Source organism: Artemia sp. Qi Xiang Cuo, chromosome 9 (genome assembly GCF_049724085.1).
Source record: "Artemia sp. Qi Xiang Cuo chromosome 9, ASM4972408v1, whole genome shotgun sequence".
In the NCBI taxonomy this organism is placed as follows: Eukaryota; Metazoa; Arthropoda; class Branchiopoda; order Anostraca; family Artemiidae; genus Artemia; species Artemia sp. Qi Xiang Cuo.
This window is the reverse complement of record NC_142802.1, coordinates 54,231,200-54,254,297: the sequence shown is the minus strand read 5'-3', so window position 1 is coordinate 54,254,297 and position 23,098 is coordinate 54,231,200. Positions and strand designations below refer to the sequence as shown.

The 23,098-nt window shown below is 35.7% G+C and overlaps 1 protein-coding gene across 1 annotated transcript in view; it reads right to left on the bottom strand.

Annotated features, from left to right (window-relative positions):
* The window catches only part of LOC148948815 (proline-rich protein PRCC-like), a 61,565-nt gene that overhangs the window by 11,336 nt on the left and 27,131 nt on the right, over nt 1-23,098 (bottom strand). The window contains exons 4-5 of the mRNA XM_089094097.1: nt 15,288-15,425; nt 3,685-3,984 (exon numbers count right to left, since the gene is read on the bottom strand). Coding sequence (XP_088950223.1) covers nt 3,685-3,984; nt 15,288-15,425 — 438 coding nt within the window. The remainder of the gene's footprint in view (nt 1-3,684; nt 3,985-15,287; nt 15,426-23,098) is intronic.

Sequence of the window (23,098 nt, the reverse complement as noted above, 5' to 3'; positions counted from 1 at the left end):
AGAGAGAGAGAGAGAGAGAGAGAGAGAGAGGGAGAGAGGTCCTAAAAAATTGAGTTAGAAAAAAATCAAACAAGAAAAAGACTCAAAATATACCCAAAAATTTCCTATAGAAAAATGTATTCCAAATTGATGACAGCAAGATTTACAGAGTACAACCAAATTTTACCACTACAAGAGAGTCTTGATCGTCTCTTTAAGTATGCAAAACATTGAAACGGAAAAATCTGCTTTTGTACGACTAGAATTAGACTGAGCGGTTGTTTTTGTGGAATTTCTAATATCTTCTATATGTAAAAAAAATGTACATTGACCAATTGACAAAGAAAAAAGAAAAGAAAAATAAGAAAAAAACAAAAGACGCGGAGGAGCACCGAAAAGCCGGAGAGAAGGAGGCAAGGTGGTTTGAACCTCGCAAAGAGGATATATATATATTAGAGCTCATCATTTCAAAAATCGTCAGTATTATTTAATTCTAAAATAATTACAGAAAAACAATGATAGAACGAGAAAAATCTTATTAAAACTAAAATCATGACCTATTTTTTTTCATAGAAAAAAGAAATACGGAGCAGCAACGAAAAGCCGTGGAGAAGAAGGCAAGGTGGTTTAAACATCACAAAGATGTTGTATTTGAGCAAAATGAAGTTGTCTGCTTACAAGAACATTTCGTCACAAGCCGCAGTAAAAGTATTCTTAGTTTTAACAGTTCAGTATCGGTTTATTCAGTTTCAGCGAAGCAGCTAAGTGGAAAAGGGCGACCCTCCGGTGGTATTACCACTTTCGTTCGTTTGACTCTAAGATCTAGTGTATTTGAAGTCAATGATAATTTTCTAACGGTTAGTGTTGAGGGCTGTGTTTTTATTAATGTATATTTGCATACAAATTACCATGATGAGCGTTCGGAGCGAGCTTTTACTTATTCTAGTGATAAACTCGGCCAGTGTATTAACCGTATTAGATCATTAAGCCTTCAATGCATATTAGTTGGTTACTTCAATTGCGATTTGAATGAACCGCTCTTATCTAGGTCTTTACTTCTACGTTGTTGCTTAGTATTTTTGGAGACCAGTTTGATCTCAAGTGTTAAGATTTAAATTTTACACACGTACACACCTCAATGTCTACATCAGATCTCGATCACGTCGTTGCGTCCGCAAATCTCAGGATTTCGCCTGTCAAGATTGTGCTTGATTTTCAGCTATCTGATCACTTACCATTACAGTTCTCAGCTGAGATTCCTTGCCACAGCTCAGATACACAAACGCAAACAACTTCGAAAACACCTCCTAGGTCTCTCCGTGATTGGCGTAAAATTAACCCTGTTTTATTTCAAGAAGAAGCTGCCAGAGTCTTTAGTAAGATCCGTGTCCCTTTCCATCTTCTCTCTAGATTAACTGCTCTTTCAAAGGAGGAAACACAACTAGCAGTCGATATTTATTGCGCAGAAATTGGCCATCCACTTCGCAGTGCTGAAAAAGTAGCCGTACTTCTGAGTAGACCCCGTCATCCAACCCTTCCTGGCTGGTGTGAATATCGAGATTTAGCGGATATACATTCCAAGTCTACATTTTGGCTTCAAATTTGGATTTCTTTTGGACGACCCAGTTCGGGGGTAGTCAATTCAATCCGTCTGCTCACAAAAAGAAAATTCACGAAGGAGCTTAAAGCTCACAGAAAAAGATGATTGATATCGAATCTACAAGGGCCAAAATTAATCCTTCTCTCCTTTGGCGTTTTCTGTCCCCTATAAGTGATGAGTCTTTGTCCGCATCTGCTATCCCTGATTCTGAATGGTACGCTTACTATGGGTCAGAATTTTTGCCTCCTGACCAAGCCCTCAACGAAAGATATGAAGCTGAGTTGGACGACATCTTAGATAGTTGTCCTCAGGGTGATTATGTTGTAGCAGAGGGAGCTGTATGCAATGTCATCTCTAACCTCAAATCTAAACAATTTTTCGGGATTAATGAGATCAGTGCACTCAATCTAAAAAGTGGTGGGCCCGCTCACGTTAGTCAAGTCACTCTCCTGATGCATATTACCCTCATTCAGGGTATTGTCCCAACCACTTTCTCAATTGGAGATCTTACGCCAGTTCCTAAAAAAGGAAAAATTACCATGCAATGCTCTTCTTTCCGTCCAATCACGATTGCTACTTCTCTTTGCAAGTTATATGAACTTTTATTCGTAGATGAGTTTCAGAAACTGTATTGCAGTCCACCAAGACAATTCGGTTTCCAACGCGGTATTGGTTGTGCTGAAGCGCTCCATGTCGTTGCATATGCACTCCTGGATGCACACAAATCAGGAGAAAGCCTAGCGATCAATGGCTTAGACCTGCAGAGAGCGTTTGATTCATTGATTCACGTGCTTATGTTGCTAAACTCAGCTAAAAGAGGAGTGAACTCAAATATCATTCGGGCTTTCCGTGATCATTACTCTCGCCTTCGTGTATGACTCAAGCTCCCTCCCGATATTAGGCCTTCCGCCAGCCCCACGGTCAGCTTTGATACCAGTCCGTAAAGGTGCCCGTCACGGAGCAATTTTCTTCCCCCATTTCTTCAAAAATTACATTATTGAGCCTCAAAACAACTGTCCTTTATGATGCATTCTCAGGTACATTGACATATCCCCAATGTGCTATGCTGATGACATGCTGAACTTCAGCTGGACACTTAACCGCCTTTAAGAAATATTCTCATGTCTGCAGTCCAATTATGAGAAAGTCGGTCTGAGATTTAACTCCCAAAAGTCGGAAGTCTTGCTTTACAATTGAAAGAATGACCCTCCTACTAATGTCACACTAGGTGATTGCTCGGTAAAACAGTTGATAAAATAGTATATCTGGGGCTGCCAGTAGGTACCTCATTACAGCATACCCGCTCCCTCCTGATCTCACATCTTGGACTATAAATTTCCAGCTCCCATGCTTTGATTATTAAATCAACTCTGAGATCTAACCTTCCACTACTGGAAAGTATTTACAACGCTACCGCTCTGCCACATATATTATATGTGACCCCTTTCTGGAAATTATTAGCAAACCGTGAAAGTTCTAAAATCCGCTCTTTATTATTCCGTTTTGCCAAGTACCTACTAAAATAGTCCACTTGGACAAAAAATAGTTTTCTGATTCGGCACTATAACCTAGCAGACCCAAATCTAGCTGTTGAGACACTTATTAGAAAGCAAAAAACAAAACCAGCAATTCTAAAGCACGAGTGGGCAAGTTTGCTTGTTTAATTTTCCCTCTTGTTTCCTTTTTTTTTCTCCTTTCAGAAGTTGTTGTCCTTGTTGCTATTTTCGAAGAAGTTGTTGTTTGTTGTAATTTTTGAGTATGTTATCTTTCTGTTTCCTCTTTTCGTACTATTTTGTATACTATTTAAAAAGTTGTTGCTTTTGTTGTTATTTTTTAGTATGTTTTCTTTTTGTTTCCTCTTTTCGCATTTTTGTATACTCTGTCATTGTACATTTATTGTTTACAATGGGTTTTCAATACCAAAATTTTCACTGTTATTTAATTAAAAAACAATTAATTTACACAAAAGCAATGACAGAAAGAGAAAAAGCTTACTAAAATCATAAACTCTATCCAAGGGAAAGACAGCGGAGGGGGAATTACCCATACTCCCTGGGGCACATAACCCTAGAAATAACTTACATATGACCCCGGAAAAGACTTACAGCTTTTTCATCAAGGCATACTTGTGATGGCTGACTTAATGAAAGTTCGGAGACTGGATATTCCTCCTTATGTTTTACTTCCTCATAAGAGTCCATTCCAATTAGATGTGGGTTTTGATATTGTTCTAACACTGGACTAGCAGGCCTTTTCTTGGCGTAGCTGGGCCCAACTATGTCTTCTAGCGGTAAAGGTTCAGCATTTATAGTTTCCTTTTCTTTGTGTAAAGAGAAAAAGTCCGAGGTTCCACTTTCTTCATCACTGTCCACTGTAGTTATTACATTTTCTAAAGCCAATTTGGCCTAAAAGATGAAAAAATACAAGGGACAATCATCAGCAGAAACAGGAGAGCCATTTTCATTGCTCACCTTGCCACTTAGGCAGATTTAAATAATATTAATTTTATACTCAGATAATGTTTTTTCAACTTTTCACCTTTGAAGGGCTTACTAATTTCTATGTAGTTTATTATATATTTTTAACTGAGTTTTTGCAATGCGTTCCTTTTTTTCGCTCAATTAATTGTTAGAAAAGTTTGTTTCTACTTTTTTTGCAAAGTTCTTTATTTATGTATCAAACCAATTTTATCAGGCGCCAAGTAAACCTTTATCTTTTTTTGTTTAGGTACGCATTCGAAGATAATTATTATAGAAAACATTTACGACTTGAGGATCATTACAAAAACCATTAGAAGACAAAAACAAGAAGAAAGAAAAACTACATTTTTTGTTGACACTGCAAAAAAAATACATTTGAACATGGGCAGGTATCTAACCGCGCAATTTAAATGTAAAGGAGCCAAAAAATTTAAAGGGCTCAAACCAAACTAATTCTTATGATTTCAAAAATAAACGGACATTTTTTTTTTGTAGAGATCACTTATGATCTTTAAAGTAAATTATGTGGCCTAATCATAAAAACAATAAACTAAGGCCTCAGTTGTATTAATTACCATAACATGATCAACAGCATAGTTCTAAACTAGAGTTCTAAACTAGACCTTGAAGAAAGGGAGTAAAAGAGATAAATACACATAGATTGAAATTTCAAAAATGTACAAAACGAAAATCAAGCACAATTAACATAGAGATTCTGTTTTAGAAGACAGTAAGAAAAAAACAATAACACAAGTCAACCTTAAAGTAATTGTTTCCAAATAATACAAAATTATATTTCACAATAGCAGTTGACCAAATCCACTTTCCTTTGTTATGGTTTACAGGTGTTGTACCCCAATGGCTGCATTACTTCAAGCTGGTGTTAATAAGCATTGACAGATTTTCACTGAAAATTCGTCTAGGATCTATTTATTGATCTTGAGAAATTAAAAACATTGGAAAGCTGGTAATGTCCCTTAAACTGGAATACCTATATCTCAAAGTCACTTTTCTCGATCTGATTAATTTTAACGTCAAACCTTTGTATCCTTACAACTTCGCTATATTAAAAATGTCGGTATTAATTAATATTAATTACTCTATTTCTATTTAGGCCCTTCATTAGCTTCCGAAGCTGCAATGTTATTTCACTTCATCGAAGAATATACTATCTAAATGCAATGTGGAATAATCTATATCATATTCTTGGCCTGAGCTCTTTTTTTCCTGCATAAAACCCAAAATAGATTTGTTGGACATAAATCTGGCTCGCAGCATTTTACACCTAGCTTCAGAAAAAATTATACTATTAAAAATGCTTGGGTTTATACACACATACTATCCATTTACTTTAGATTACACGTTTATAAGCCATTTATCACCCCTTTTCCATTTTTTTTTACCAAAATTTGCCTACCTATTCATATTGTTCAAATTGATGGTCCCCATTTCACTCTGGAAAGCAGCAGCGTCATTTCATTCTGAAGCAATAGGGGGGGCCTAAGCAACCTCTGTGGAGATTTTTAAGTTTTATTGCAACACTGGGAGTCGATGAGGTTTCATTTTTATCAAAATATCAACGCTAGCACAGAAATACAACAATTTCACAAGAGTATTTTCAATAAAAATCAACATCAGATCACTGAGCTTTCGTTGCCCACTGCTGATCTTAAATAGGCTTTAATCAGGCTTAATGTCGAAAAGAATCTCTCATTACTAGCCGTTGTGATAGGCAGAGTAATGAAGATTTGTATAATTTTAGAAACTTTGGAATATGCTATTGACATTGCTTTCAGACAAGTGTGGAGCTCAAAGAAATCTTTTGGCTTAATGGCTAAAGAGTCGATACATCTTCTCGCAAGATCCGTTTGCGGGGCCAACAGGGCTGTGTCAAGGTAAGCTTCTTTGTAATGTGCTGCTACACTAGCTAGTTGGTAGTATCGAGAAAGTGCGGCGAATCAACATAAAATGCAGAGATGAGTAACAGTGAAAGAGCATTCATGGATCGGCTTTCAAACTCACAGCACAATCCGTCTATCATAAGAGGATAATTCCTTCTGAAAGAATCTTTAGTTGATCCTTTCACTTCAGCAAGATCGCTTTTTCCCAAGGTCCACATGGCTGCAAAATCACGTAAGCGGGAAGCTACTTTCTGTGCACAGTTAGGTCTTTTGCTTGAGGAATCAGAATTCTGAAAATTTTGCAGAAGGTCTTCGGTCAGACCGCACTCACGAGAAACTTCTTTTGCTTTATGAAAGATGTCATCAAAAGCTTTGTCAGTTCGAATGTCTATAATTTTAATTCGCGTAGCTGCAATAAGATCAGTAGCTGTAGAGAAAATTAGGTGTACCACCTGCAGCTGCTCAGACAGAGAATTCATGGCAAAAGATTGTTTTTCCGCTAGATGGAGTGTAAATATAAATTCAAATGTCAGAAGTCTGGTTTCAACTCCGTGGGCCTGAGTTGCATCTCAGTCCGTCGGTCTGAGCTGTAGCTGCATCTACGAGTCCGTGGGACTGATTCTTGTATCTATTCAGTACTTTGTTCACTGATCTATAGCAGTATGCCCATTTTGTAGTAGGCGATTTCTCCAGCTGAAGAACAGTTATGCCAGCAGCTTTCTGTGCATTAACAACCAGTTGGTAGAGTGTATTGCTATTCGCGATGTAACAGTACAGCTCATGAAGAATGGAGAAGAAAGGTGCCATTCATCTCAAGTTCTGAATGCAATCACTCAACACAAGGTTGAATCTATGAGCCCAGCAGTGAATGTAGATTGCGTACGGTGTAATTGCTCTAATACCGGTTTACACACCTAAAGAGTGGCCACTCATAACACTGGCTTGGTATTTATTTGAAAAAATGAGAAAAAAAAATATTTGCCCCCCCCCCTCCTTCTGGATGCTGAACAATAAATTAGCCCCCCCCCACCCTAAAATTTCTTCAATTGACACCAATTGATTGGTCTGAGCTCGTCTTTCAATGCTCCGGTTATTCTTGTATAGCTCTTATTTGTTTTGTTTTTTCATTTTTTTTCTCACCTATTTTATGAGTTGGTTAAAGCTAAGTCCCCCCTCCCCCATTGATAAAGACTTTCGGTTGTGAAGTCAAAATATTCGGTCTTTGATTGTTGGTACCATTCCTTTTTAACTGTCCCATTAAAAAATCTTGTCTTTTTGTCATATTTTCATTTTTTTTATAATCTTTGGTGTGTGAGATTAAGTACTGTTCTTCACGATTTTTATCAATTCTTTGAGTTTTTTTATATAATACTTTTTTTTATCTTTCTTGTCTTTTGAAATCCTAAAAAAATAACTGGCGTGGAATTCACAGTTTTAACTTTCTCAAAATTCAAGAAGCTAAATTTCAAGACAATTTAAGAAACAAAATTCATGAAATAACCATTTTGAATGAAATTAAATTTCAAATTTAACGTGTTAACTGGAGATAAAAAAGAAAATCGCAAGGAACTTTCAAAATCCCAAGCAATGTGGCGTCTATTTACTATAATACGTCTATGGCTACTAGGAATGCAAAAAGTCCGTCGTTGTACAAAAGGTGTTCTGTTTACAAAGCCCAGAAAGAGAGAAGACCTGAGTCACTCACGACTCAGAAAAGATTAAGAACATATTCGAAAACAGGCTCAAAGAAACACAGAGTACATAATACATATATTTAGAGGATCACTGCTTCAGAATCACGTAACCGACATGTATAATTTTATTACGGATCCTGGGTTTCCTTGTTTATTGTAATCAAAGTTGGGCACCGTGGCTGTAACAGCAAGGCAATCAAAGTGTGTCCTGAAATAGAAGGCAAGCAGCAGTTGCTGTAGAAGAAGCAAAGACAGTATCATTTCCAAAAAAGGCAAAAAATGTTCTTACTCAAGGTTCTGGTCAGTCCCCCCATCTCTTACCTAAGTTTAATTCAACATCCTGTCCTCCAAAAGATTCAGCTGAAAGTAGCCAAGAATGGCAAAGGCTTGCAACTTATCTCACAGTCAGTCACTTAATTGAGGTTAGTAATGAACCAAAAATATTCTCAAGAAGAAAGCCATCACTGAACTTCTAGGTGATGACATCTTACAAACAGCTATAGCTCAACTATCTTCAATCAAAAAAGAACCTAGATTCCACATAGAAGCTATTTAAGCCTGTATACTCAACTGCAAATCAAATTAATACAGGCTCTGACAATGCCACAACCCCCAAGATGGTACTCGGTGCCACTGCCCAAGTCAAAGACAAGAAATCTAAAAAAAAACGGCAAACTTTCCATCCCAGTCCAAAATTACTACCAATGATATTTCGTCGGCTGAATAAGAATCCCAATATTCAAATCAAGGAAATGATGAAACGTAGACCACAATGGATATTTAAATGTGTATTATGCAAGATTTTACGTATCTCCCGTATTTATCACTGTGCAATAATGTTGTTTTTAACTATTACGATGACCATAATAACTTGCCCACCAGTCCCTTAGCTAGCCCCAATAGCCCCTTAACCCAAATTAACTGTGAATATCTTTGCACCTTTGATTTTGTGAAAAATGTGAATCCTAAGCTAATGGAAGAGACCAAACTTAATGTAACGGTTACTGCCCTTTCGACGTAATTGGAATAAAGGAGACGGGGCTTTCACAAATTGATGATACTAATGAATTCTCCCTCCCTGGCTTTCAAACTATTCATATTGAAAGAGAATAAACCAAGTCCTCTTGCGGCATTTCTCTTTACATCCGGTCAAGTCTAAAATCACCAGGCTATTAGACTGTGAATCCTTATTCTCGCAGCCTATAAATAATAGATGCATATATTCAATAATCGTAGACACAAGTGTTGACGACAATTTTTTTATTTTTTCATTGTTCTACAAACCACCCTCATTTCCGGCACCTTTCTTTTGCAATTTGTTTGATGATTTTTCTAGTTTGATTAATTTACCACAAAAGAAGGCAATAGTTTTTGGGGACTTCAATTGTAATTTACTAAGCGTTAGCAATACTGATGGTTGTGATACCTTCTTTGAAACGTATACCCCAAGTGGTCTTCTTCCCAAAATCGTTTTTCCTACTAGAGTTGATTCTATGAGGTCTACAACTACTGTAACTGATAACATTTCTGTATCCACTTCCCTGGGGAACCGCCTGCCCTCCGAAATAATATTCTCTGATCTGTCAGACCACTTTCCAATATATCTCTCCCTACCCTCCCCACCAACTACTCAACCCTCGGCAACTAATACCCTACGTCTAATAGAACATATAATACCGAGAACATGAACCGGTTCACAGGTCATTTGAAATGCTTTGACTGGTTCAAGATTTTGGATTGTCAGAATGTTAATTCAGCCACAAATGGTTTTACACAGGGACTGAGTGACCTTATCAGTTCAACCTTTACAGCCTGTAAATCAAACCAAACAACTACCCATATACGCCCCTGGATGTCCAATAGCCTGATAATCTCTTCATACCGCAATATGACCTACATAAGTTAGCTTGCAAAACCAGTCACGATATTGATCTAACTAATTATAAAAAATACAAAACTTATATACCAAACTCGTCCGGGAAGCAAAGAAAAACTAATTTTATTCAAAAATCTCTCACTGCAAAAGGAACTTGCCAAAAATTTGGTCCACAATAAATGAAATTCTTTAAAAAAAAAGCAATTCTAGATCTATGCCTATTAACCTTAAGGACACCAGTGGCAGATGCATTGACCAAATTTCAGTAACGGATGCTTTTAATAATTATTTCACTAATATTACAAATCCTAACTCCTGTTCCCCCTCCCAGTCAGTACACCCTAGCAAGAATTCTAGATCCCTGTTTTTCTCTCCAACCGATAGTAAAGAGGTGCTTCAAGTTATTGAATCTCTCTCCAATAGTAGTACACCTGACTTTTTTGGCATAAGTAATAATCTTCTTAGGACCGTATCTTCTATATTTGTGAACCCGTTGTGCACATAGCAAACCTGTCTATGACCAATGGAGCCTTCCCAGAAATATTTAAATCAGCAATTGTTATCCCGTTTCATAAAAAAAGGCAATCCGTCTAAGATAAGTCATTATAGTCCAATTTCACTTCTCCCAGTTATATTTAAAGTACTCGAGAGAATTATCTTCCGACGTCTTTCTCCCTTTTTATTCGGGATTCATCCTTCAGATTCGTGGATTTCTCCTCATCATTATGGCTTCCGTTCTAAATTTTCAACTGCTCATACACTAATCGACGCCACACAGTTTACACGTTCCCGACTTGACCTTAAAAATACTGTATTAAGCTCATTTCTGGATTTTTCTAAGGCATTTGACATGGTTGATCACAGTGTTTTATTAAGCAAACTCGACAGCTGCGGGGTTCCTGGAGTTGCCTTCTCATGCTTCGGCTCTTATATCTCTGGTGGAGTATAGAGTTTGAGCCTGGGCGGGGTGACTTCGCATACCCTACCTGTCCGGAGGGGCGTCCCACAGGGCTCTGTTCTTGGTCCAATACTTTTTCTCCTTTATATTAATGGTTTGGCACGGACCTGGTTCCATCAGTGCACCCAGTACTTTTTGCTCACGATAGCAACTTTTTCATCACCGGCCCTAATTTACAATCCGTCGTCACCTCTACTCAAATCCTTCTGAATAGAGTACAGGAGTGATGTATCGGTAACTGCATGAACATAAACAGCAAGAAAAGTCAGGTTGTAGTATTTCGAACCCCTTACAAAAAAATGAAGCTCAGCAAGCACTTGGCCTCAAATATTCCACCAATCTCCTCCTACGGTCGAATTTCCCAAGTTTCTTGCTGTACACATAGGCTTCTCCTTATCACTTGCGATACACTATTCCTACGTCAAAGCTATAATCTGGTGAAAGGTAATAACGATTAATCGTGTGAATTATTTTCTTCCTCCCGATATCCTTGTCACCCTTTATTACTCTTTTATTTACCCATACATCTCATATTGCGGATCTGTTTGGGGCAACACTAATCGTTCAGTTACCCATTTATAAATCTCCCATTTATAAATCCAGTATTGAGTTATCCACAAGTTTTCGCACACTGTAGGCTATAACAATGTTTCTAAACTTGATAGTATAATTCAATCTCTAAAATTTTAATCAATTTGCTTTAATTACCCTTGTTTTCTCTTTTTTTCTCTTCTTCATTTTTTCTCTCTTTTTCATTTCCAATTTTTTGTTGTTATGGTCTTTAACCGGTTCGCTCTAATATTTATGTTATGTTGTATTTTTATTTGAATGAATTGAATAAATTTGAATAAATATGAGATAGGTATAATATATATATATATATATATATATATATATATATTTTTTTATATATATATATATATATATATATATATATATATATATATATATATATATATATATATATATATATATATATATATATATATATATATATATATATATATATATATATATATATATGTATGTATGTATGTATGTATGTATATATATATATATATATATATATATATATATATATATATATATATATATATATATATATATATATATATATATATATATATATATATATATATATATATATATATATATATATATATATATATATATATATATATATATATATATATATATATATATATATATATATATATATATATATATATATATATATATATATATATATATATATATATATATATATATATATATATATATATATATATATATATATATATGTTTGGGAATGAAGCTCACAATAGATTGTTGTGAAGTTCAGCTCTATTAGAAACGGATTTGTATTGATTGGAAACACTTTTTTACACTTCAGATCAAATCAATAAAAATTGTGACTACTGATTTGGGGCACCTCCTAAAATCAAAGGGGGTGTAGCCCCAGCCCCCCCCCCCAAATGACACCGCTGCTGGAAAAATTTCTAGATAACTCTGGAGGCCATTGGTTAGCACCTTTGGTGCCGAACTGATATAAAGCGTACCTCGGGGCGAGATAAGTGGCTAAGACAAGTTAAATCAACCGATTTAAAGTTTGAATTGGATATAACATCGTAAGTTTATTGCACTCCCAGAGTAATGTCTAATCTTTTTGTAATGCAGCATGATTTCAGAAGTACATAATTTCCATATGAAACTTGGACTTACATTTTACAAGAAGCTTACATTTTTGTACGAACTGCATTGTCCGTTCGAAAAAAACTGTCAAGTGAGGAAGAATCGCCATCTAAGCCTGATTCAGAAATCACTTGCCTTTTTGAAGATGTTTTCTCCATTCTTTTAAAATCAGGTATATTTTCTCAGACTTCTGCGTTTGATGTGTACCATTAAACTTAATGAACTTTATATACTTGGAATCAACATAAAAAGCCAATTCTTCTGATGTATAAATTGTTATCAAAACTCCTTTTTTAGACTTTTGGTTACTATTGGCCCAAGTAGCTCTTTATTTACAGTTTGAAACCACGAACTGTTTGATTCTGCACCATATATTTTGGAATATTCAAGTATCTGCTCTTTTCTTCATTCTTCTTATTTCCCTTAATTTCTCTATGGCCGCTCAGTTATACTTGTGAAGAGAATTCTCCAGGGAGAACTTTGTGTGCGTGTGCGTGTGTGTGGGGTGGAGGGGGAGCGGGGTTCCACGGGAAAAATACACCAGCCCCCAAATTTGGCACACCTCCCCATTCATTAAGGATTTATACTTTCTTCGAACTCCCCATCCTGAACATGCCTGTAATCTATGCAATCTATCAAATAAAGAGCCCTGTAAATAAATTTAAGGAAGGCGGCCTGTTGCGCCTCTATCTTTTTTGAATGCAACTATAAACCTTCGCAGGGAGAGGGGGTTTGTCGAATTTTTTTCCCAAACAGCAGGGAGCAGTGAAATTTTTCCGAAAAAATACTCCACATCCAGATTCCAACCTCCTTAGGCCGTCAATCAGCTTTTCATTCTGATATTTAAATTTTTAGCATTCTTTAGCCAGTATTTTAGTTTTTATGGGCTTTATATACTTTTATGTTTGTCCTGTTGTTATTTATTAACATCAATTCAAATTCGGTCCTTCGGGACTTGTGATACAATTTGTTTGAAATATATTAGTAATTTTTAGCATAAATTTTTTTGTTTTCCTTATCCTCTTATCCAAATGTAAACTTCAAAATCGAGAAATTTCATGATATACAGGAGCTTCCAACCTCACAAAAACACCATCAAATCATAAATTGGTTGGACTACAGATAATATGAGAAGAAATTCAGCTTTTAGTTGATTTCAAATTTTCAATTTGATATTTTCTGTTGAGAATTTTACGTTATGTGTTCATTTTTTTTTTTTTTTTTTATTTTTTTTAATAAACAATATCGCTTGCTTTAAATTTTCGTAATATATATAAACACTAGGCATAATGAATTATTAATTACAAGCTGATTTATCTCGATGTTTAATTATTTAAGTTACCTATAAAAAGAATTCAGCTTAACAGAAAACATTCAACCCACAAAAATTAAAATTAAAGCTATAGAAATTTTACTTTGATGATTTTAAGTCATAATGTGAAATTCAAGGAATTTAAGTGTTACAAAAGCATTAATCCAACAAAAATGATATTTTGACTTTATAGCCAACATACTGCATACATTAAATAACATTAAAAGCTATGTCACTTTTATATCTAATCAATTTATAACGTGATTTGTGAAGTTCCAGCTTTATAGAAAGCCCATAACCCGAAGTAATATAATTACAAGGTGTAACGCTCATGCGTCTTGTTAAGATAAGTCGCAAAATGGAATTTTCGCTTTATAGGAAACATCTAAATCACAGATAATAAAAACACAAGCTACCGTATTTACAAATTGTAATTCTTCTAGCTCACAATGTCAGGTTTGGGGAGTATTATCTATAAAGAAAAATACAAACCACAAAATATGTGCTACAGCACAAAATGTCTTTAGTTTTAGCTAACTTAGGTTTTTTGATGTTCTAATTTACCTGTCTGGAATTTTGAAAAAATAAAACTTTTGTGATCGCATCAGCTGAAACACAATGATTCAATGATCATTTAGGTGGTAATGACTTTTTCAGGTAATATCATTTAGGTGGTAAATCATCTATTTCAGAAAATACAATCAACCAGTGAGAAGATTCGCAATAGAATTTCGCACGGGTTGCCGGCCTAAGGTGTTCTCTCGAATGTTATTTAGTGTCTAAGAAATGCATTCCAAAACAGATTGGAACAGACTCGCTTCTCAATGTTTATTAGAGCAATAGGAAAGATACAGAAATTTGTAAGAATGATTTTTCATTGGGGTGGGGACTGGCTGGGTTTCTGATCAGAAAAAGACAGAAAAACAACTCTGGAAACACTCATTTTAGACTAGCTTTTCAATGTCTATTAGAGCAATAGGAAAGATACAGAAATTTGTAAGAATGATTTTTCATTGGGGTGGGGACTGGCTAGGTTTCTGATCAGAAAAAGACATAAAAACAACTCTGGAGGCACTCATTTCAGACTCGCTTCTCAATGTCTATTAGAGCAATAGGAAAGATACAGAAATTTGTAATAATGATTTTTCATTGAGGTGGGGACTGGCTAGGTTTCTGATTAGAAAAAGACAGAAAAACAACTCTGGAAACACTCATTTCAGACTCGCTTCTCAATGTCTATTAGAGCAATAGGAAAGATAGAGAAATTCGTAATAATTTGATTTTTCTGTGGGGCTGGGGCTGGGTGGGGTTTTGATCAGAAAGAGACAGGAAAACAACTCTGGAAATACTCATCTGCCTAAAAGGTAGAGGGAAATATAACCGTTTTCAATGGGGATTTGGAAATCTCCAATCATTGTCAAATCCCCGATGTCATTGGGGATGACCAGATAAAGATTTATTAATGCTGTATCTTTGGATAGCATACTATATACTAATTTTATTCTCGATTAATTGCAGTAAATTTCACGTTTCTAGAAAACTAATATATATATATGCGCATCAACTGCAAACTTTTGTGAGCCCATCAACTGAATTACGTTGATTCAGTGATCATTTAGGTAATATTAATTTTAATTACTCTGCATTATCTGAATGAATAGATTTAATCAGTTTCAGCGTTACGGATCAAATAAGACAATGGGATAAGCCTTATTGAAAAAAAGAAGAAATTTTCCCTTATCACAAAAAAGTGATTTTAGAAAAACAGAAATTCAATAGGGATTGCAATACTCACCTCATGTTTTACTCCCGGCTTGCTTATGCTGATCGCAGCTCGTGGCTTCAAAAGTGAATTTGGAATCAAAGAACGATTCAACTGCTTTCCTCCAACTTGCTTAGGATCGGGTAATATCGACAAAAGTCCAGATCCACTCTGAAAAAGGAAAACCATGAGTCGTTTCAAAATACATTCATAGAAATAAAAAAACAAGTTTAAATAAACTGATCTAATACATCTTCCCTAATGGTATACCCCATAGCGGAAAATGAAGGAGACGGATCCCCTCAGGATTAGTGCACTGGATCTCAAAGCATAAAACAAAAAATTTATCACCAAGAAACAGAGCTTTTTGCATTGTCAACCCCTTTCCATGAAACAAGTTGTCTGATTCCCCTCACCAAACTTTCACCTATATGCACCCGGGGTAAGATCAACATTTTATTCCAGAAGAAATACTTTTTGGCCTTAAAATAAAAGTTCAAAATGGAGATAAAATCCTTTTTAATAGACAGTGCATAGAAAATTCACAAAAATATCAGATATTTCGGTCACATATACAGTGACCGTTATCAGCAGTAAAACTAAACTAAAACAATTTAAAACAAAAGTTTATATACGAAATCAAATAAAACTACATGTTGTTTAAATCTCTAATTCTTTTCAAAGCAAAGGCGGAAGCTAGCCTCATTTGACCTTCTTGGATTCGGTTCATTAGCGTTCAATGATATAGCATTTTGACAAAGGTCAACTACATTGGGTGAATTGAACTTTACTCTGTCAGATTTGTATAAACTATCATAGATAGAGTTCAGCCCAAATTCTCCTGTATCCCGATTCAAAGCAATACTATTGAATAAGATTGTATTTAATTCAAGAGTTTCAGAAAAGTTTTGCTTTAAACATCGGTACCCAAGAATCACATACAGATTATAGAAAAGAATAAATGGCCTGAGAAATTGAAAATGTGTTCTAAAAGAGCTTAATTGAAAACTTCAAACCAAGAATCTTACTTTAGTGCAAAAACAAATGAATCTTTATGTTGTAATAATATCATTTCCAAACTCTGGTTAGTAAGTCCCACATATGAGCTTCCGCAAGTACATGGGATCTGATAAACCTCACTTTGTCGCCCCAATAAAATTAGATCCTTCCCAGAATTTAGAAAACTACCCAAAGTATCATTACTCTTTAAAGCTACCCTTAAACCATTGCTTTGTAAAATTCTTTTAAGTTTTTCACTTAGCCCGGGTACATATGGTAAGGAACAAAAATATCCTTCTCCCGAGTTGTCTCCAAGACTTCCTTAGAAATCTCTAGAAGCCTTTTTCTTCTCTTTGAAAAAGTCTGGTTAATTAACCACTCTGGATACATGTTGCTTATTAGTATTTTCCTTAGAAAAGACAACTCCTCAAGAAATTTTGGAGAGCAAATACTAAAGATCCGGTCAGTTAAAGAAATGATAAAACCAATTTTTACTTGGCGAGCGTGACCGGAACTATAAGACAAAAATCTATTGTAATTTGTCGGTTTTCTGTAAATTTTAAAATCCAGCCTATTTTGATTTTTCAAAAGAAGAACATCAAGAAAAGAAAGTTTTCCATTCTCTCCTAATTCAACAGTAAACTTCAAACCCCCTCCCAACAATTAAGATGTTCCAAAAATCCTTTTAATTCCTCCTCCCCATAATCCCATACTGAAATTATGTCATCCATATACCGGCCCCAGAAAATATGTTTTAAAAAATAGGAACATAACGCAATTGTTTCAATATTCTCCACAAAAATATTAGCTAACAAAGGGGATAAAGGGGCCCCCATAGGTAAACCATTTATTTGTTCGAAATACTCCCATCTGAATTGAAAAAAATAAGAGAACTTATTGCACAACCTTACTAAATACATAATTACAGAAACTTCCAAATCTGTTTTGCCACTAATCAAATCCAAATTTCTTAACAGCTTTCCTTCTAGGAGAGTTTCGGCTGCTTCTACATCAATATTTGTGTACATTGATACAATGTCGAAGCTTGAAAGCAAAGAACTTGAAGAAATTTCTACTTTTTTCAGTGTTTCAACCAAATTCGAAGAATTCTTAATATACAAAATTTGTGAAGACAAAAGTGGTTTACAGATTGACACTAACCACTTGCTCAAAACACTTGTTGGTGACCTTGTACTTGACACAATTGGTCGTAGTGGTAGGTTAGGCTTATGAATTTTGGGAAGTCCATATAATTTAGGGCACAAGGAACTGCGTGGCAGGCATTTGTAATTTTTCCTTCATCCTTTAAACACTTTAATTCGTTCTTAAACTTATTTGTAAAAGAGTATGTTGGATTATACGATAGCTTCTTGTATGTTTTTTTCATCATTTAGTAAACTTCTTAATCTTAATTCGTAGTCCTCAGTAGTCATGACAACTTAACTAAACTACGAATCAAAATTAAGAAGTTTACTAAAGGATGAAGAAACATACAAGAAGCTATTTGTATACAAAAAGAAGTTATTTGTGGAATATCAAAATTTTAGCTATAATATTTTCTGTGGTCGCAAAAGGCATCTTTCTTCCTATATATGTGAAGTAAGATATGTGCTTACTTAGAGCCTACACAAAGTTTATCACGCCCAGCTAGTGTTGGACGATACTTTAATTAACCTATATATCGATGCTTTTACTTTCGATATTCGATATTCAATATCAAAATCAATATTTTTGATTACGATTTTGCTCAGATTAACTCTTGGTTCTTGCCAGAGTTCTACAACTACTACTACTAACAGGTCACCGTAGTACCAAGCCGCCTGAAGTCGACACAGTTACGCACGCTCCTCCTCCGCCCCAATCTATTCAGAGCCTCCCTCTTTAAATCCTCCCAGGCAGTTTCAATTTCCCTTAAATGTTTCTTTATGACATCCACCCCAAACAGGGACAACTTGCTTTCCGTTTAGCCCTTGACGGTTGGCTGAAAAGGACAATCTGTCATCCTTCATCCGCCAAATGTTCCCAAGCCATCTCAATCTTTCTCTCAATATAGCGCTAGAAAAGGGATAGAACCGCATTTTTCGTAGAGCCTACTGTTTGGAATACGGTCAAATAGCCGGGTACCCAGAATAATCCGTAGGCAATTTCTCTGGGAAACATCCAGCAAATCTTCATCCGCTTTTCGGAGCGCCTATGCTTCAAGACCATATTTGACCACTGTCATCACAGTAGCTACCAATGTTCTAATCTTGATTTGCAGACTTATCTTCCTATCCTTTCAAGTTTTTTTCAACTGCGAAAAGACACCCTGAGCCTCGGCTATTCTACTTTGAACCTCTTCACTGCTCCCACCGTCTTTACTAATAATACTACCAAGGTAAGGGAAGCTTTCCACCTGATCATTCTTTTCGTTACCCAAAGTAACCTTTTCATCTTCACTTATTCCTCAGCCTTAATGATTTAGTCTTCTTAACTCAAAGACACAATTCCTCACCCTTCGACTACGCTGAACAAAATGGATATTTCCAAATTTTGATTGGACAGTAATCTATATTACACAGACAAAGTCGATCTTCTGTCTGGGACCGTCACAGAAGCTTAGGAAATGCTTGCCAAGGTGGTAATCACCGCCCAATCAATGGGTCTCAAAATCAGCAGTCCCAAAACGAAAATCCTCACGTCCAATACGCCAAATCAGATACAGCCTATCTATCTCCAACAAGATGAAATTGAGGTGGTGGAAGAATTCAAGTACAGAAGATCCTTGATTGACGGCAACGGAAGCAGCTCGAACGAAATTCGCACTCAAATTGCATCAGCGGCAAAAGTGTTTGCCCAGCTCAACTCTTGTCTATGGCGAAAGCGTCAAATCCAGCTGCAAACAAAGATCCGTGTCTACGAGGCACTCGTCAGATCGGTTCTTCTATGGATGTGAGTCTTGGATGCTGAAAGCATCCGAAGTACATGATCTGAATGTTTTTGACCATTCTTGCTTTCGGAGGATCCTCGGCGTCAGACTAACCGACAGAATGAGTAATGCAGATCTCCGTCGATCATGCTCCCAGTGCCTTTACATCGGGTTAGTCATCAAGAAGCACCGTCTGCGCTGGTACGGGCACATCCAAGAGCGACCACCAGAGGCACTGACCAAAAAAAGTGCTTCACTGGCAGCCTCTTCCCGGCTGGAGCAAAATGCCAAGAGGCACAACGCAAAATGTGGCTTGCCTGCGTCAAAGCTGACCTCAAACTCAAAGGGAGATTTCACAACTTTGGCTGACGGTGAGACAAGGAATGGCTCGAAATCACGCAAGAATGGATCCTGGACCGCCAAAGATGGAACTCAATCGTAGAAGAACAATTGGATGCCAGGCAAGGTTCGCAGCCGTTGTCCTAACCCAAGTACAAGTAGCAGGAGTGGTAGTTTTACGCTTGGTAGACAATTTGATTTTATTTTTGATAATTTTTGGTTTAATGGAGTTTTTTACTTTTCTTTAAAAAACTTTTTTCGTGGATTTTTTTTTAAATTAATCTAGGAAGTAACGACGATTTAAGATAGCGAGATGACCGATCAACCAAACAGTTCGCTTACTGAGGCTCGACTTACGTTTGGCAGTATTATAATTAAAAATTGTGGATCCACGGAAGGTGTAAAAAGTGAAAAAATAGAATTTATTTACACTAAAAGACAAATAAAATATTTCCGTTTAAGCGCTCCTTTGAATTTCTTTACCTTATAAGGTAACTTGCAGCCTTTTGCCTGGAAAAAATTATCTGTTTTGGCTAGATTCGTTAAAAGGTTGGTTAGGTGATGGAATTGTAATGTTGAATTGAAAAAATGAAAAGAACAATGGACGAGGCAGCATAATCTTTTAAGGTACCGTATTCACTTAAAGGAAGTAGCAGAAAATCAGCTCAATATCAAATTCTATAGTCCTTTTTAAGTTTCATTCGCCAAGCTAAACTACTCTTCAAATACTAAAAAAATATCTCCCCGAAAAGTATTTGCACAACTTCATGTTCTTTCTTTCTTCGACAACGTTCAAGAATACAATACCAACACGCCTTTTTAATTCCTAATATGTCATTTATGCATTGAAAAAAAAAAAATTTGTTCCCTTTTTTGGTGGATCACGATATTGAAAAATACAGGTTATAGTGGTCTTAACCTTTTAATAGTATTATAAGCTACAACATTTCCTAGTCTTTACTCTTTCATTTTTCAGTTTTTTTTTCCTTTTTGGTAGGAAAACTTAACGTAAATGTAGTAAAAAAAAAATTTAAGACCACTTTCTTTCCGCGTAAAAAAAACAACATATAAAACATAATAAATATACCTCATAGTCTGAAAATTTCACACTGTTATATGATTACTTGCAAAATTTATGATAACATGTTTCTAGTCTCTCTGTCTTTGACATTAATCAATCTAATCTTTGACAAAATCAATATTGGTCTGCTCAATGCAGAAATGAACAAATTACACCACTGAAAAACTCAAACGATATAATCACGGAGATAGGAAGGACTAAGAGAGAAGAAAAAGTAATAAAAGCAATTTTTTTAGACAGTTGACCAAGAAGATATTGGGATAGTCCAGTGTTTCAATTAACAAGCATAAACAGTGGACAAAATATTTTTACACAGAAAGAACTTGATCGACCAAAGATAAAGAATTTAAAATCTCTTAGTGACATCAACTGGAGAGGTGATGGTGATCAGAGTCCATTTACCCTTCCCCCACCTCCTAATTCGTTTGACAGCAACTGGAATTTTGAAACACATTTTCTTAGGTATTTTCAATGAAAAATACATTTTTTTTTAGTGTTTCCATTGAAAAGAGGAACAACAAAATTGTCACCCCCTAAATTCTTAAAAATTCGTCCATCCCCCCAAATTTTTTCTTTTGAAATAGAGAGCGGAACAAATTTTTTATCACCAAAGTAGCTGTCTTAACATTTGGACAGTTAAAATATCTTTCTATAAATAGGATGGCAAATAGCAATTACAGCAGCGCAAATCATTCAAACAATGATTTTCTTATAAATGAAAAAAGAATAGATTATTTTTCAGAATTTATTTCTGTTTTTTTTAAATAATAAAAATACTCAAAGTGAAATAAGCTCGTTTCTTCCAGGAGTAGTTTTAATGATATTTTCTTAGATCCCCAAAGTAAACAGTAAGTGTTTTCAATTTGGATCCCAGCCAATTTTCTTCAATTTCGTAACGTCTTCTAGAGGCCAACTGCTTTATTTGTCTGGGATCAGAATTTCTGGGTAGGAATACTGCGATATTCTCCGTTATCTCCAGTGCACGCTTTACAGCCAGGAACACATCAACTGGCATTGTTTTGAAATCAAATGTCCTCTGTTTCAGATATTCTGGCCCTCCCCAAGGAGGGTCAATGAAAACAACATCAGCTTGTAAACTGCTCGAAAGCTCAAAAAAGTCTCCAACTATAAACTTGATCCTATCCTCGACTCCGTAGACAGCTGCATTGTTGCGTGCCATCTCAATTTTCGAAGGATCTGTATCAATAGCAATCACTCTTTTGCACACCATTGCTAGCTGAATAGTAATACCACCGGCTCCACAAAATGCATCAATCACTGTGTCACACCGACAATGCTCAGCAATTTGTTTTGCTGTATCTTCAAACGTTGTCGAATACCACGCTTCTCGGTCTAATAAAATTCCTTCGTCGAATTTTTAAAAATGCTAAGTCGCTGATTCCAATATTTATAGCAATTAGGTTCGGCTTTCATCCACTCTGGAGGTTGTTTTTTGATGACTTTACTACCTTCAACGAATAGACCTGAATTCCTACTTACGTTTCTACTATAGCTACTTGCTCTCCCTCTGTTGAATTCTCCATTTCTTCTGCCTCTATCTGCAAAATTATTCGCTTTGACATTGTAAGAATCGCCTTTGAATCCAGTTCTGCTCTGAGCGTAACTTGCACTGTCTCCGTGTATCTCATACCTGCTTCCTCTTCCTCTGTACCTTCCACTGCCACTATTAAAGTCCGAACCTCCTCCGCCTTTACCATCATTATACGTACTGTCTCTATTTCTGTTAGGGTGAAATGCTTGTCCTCTGCCTCTGTTCATGCCACACATATAACCCGTCCCTAGGTTGTTATTGTTTGTACCTCTGTACCAGTAAAGGTTACTTGTATTTTCAGGATAGTTGGGTTTTATTTCCGGTAAGCTTTCTAAATCTGTACAAGGATTCGTCTTCAACAAATTTTCTTGATCCCGTTGATTTTTATCGTTTATCTTCTGATCGGAGATCTGAAGCACCAATCCTGAAGCACCAATCACGAAACGTTTCAAAACCATCTTTTTCTTTTCCATGCTTCTTTTCATCTAATTGAATGCATGAAGAACCGCAAAGTATATTTATTTAGAAAATGACGTCATTTTCAGTAAGGGAGTGACGTCATGTTCTTTACATACTATTATGAGATTATGCAATTTGAAATTGTTCTATAGCTAAAATGACGTCATATTTTCATGATATATGCAAAAGAAGAATACAGCTTGGAGATGTCAAAATGTACCTGAGAGATATGTCAATGGATCTAGATTTTTTCAGAGGGGGAAGGGATGCAAAACATAGTTTTCCTGCCCCTGCCATACTATAAGTACTGAAAATATTACAATTTTCGTAAAGAGTGAAAATTGATCGTATTCCATGCGAAGATAATGGTACCTTTCTGTATTTATTACATATATGCTATTTACCAAAGTGCTGGTTTTATCAACTCACATTTTATTTTCACTTCTTTTGAAAGATGCATAATATTATTGATTAAAACAAAAGCTTCACTCTCTCAAATATACTCA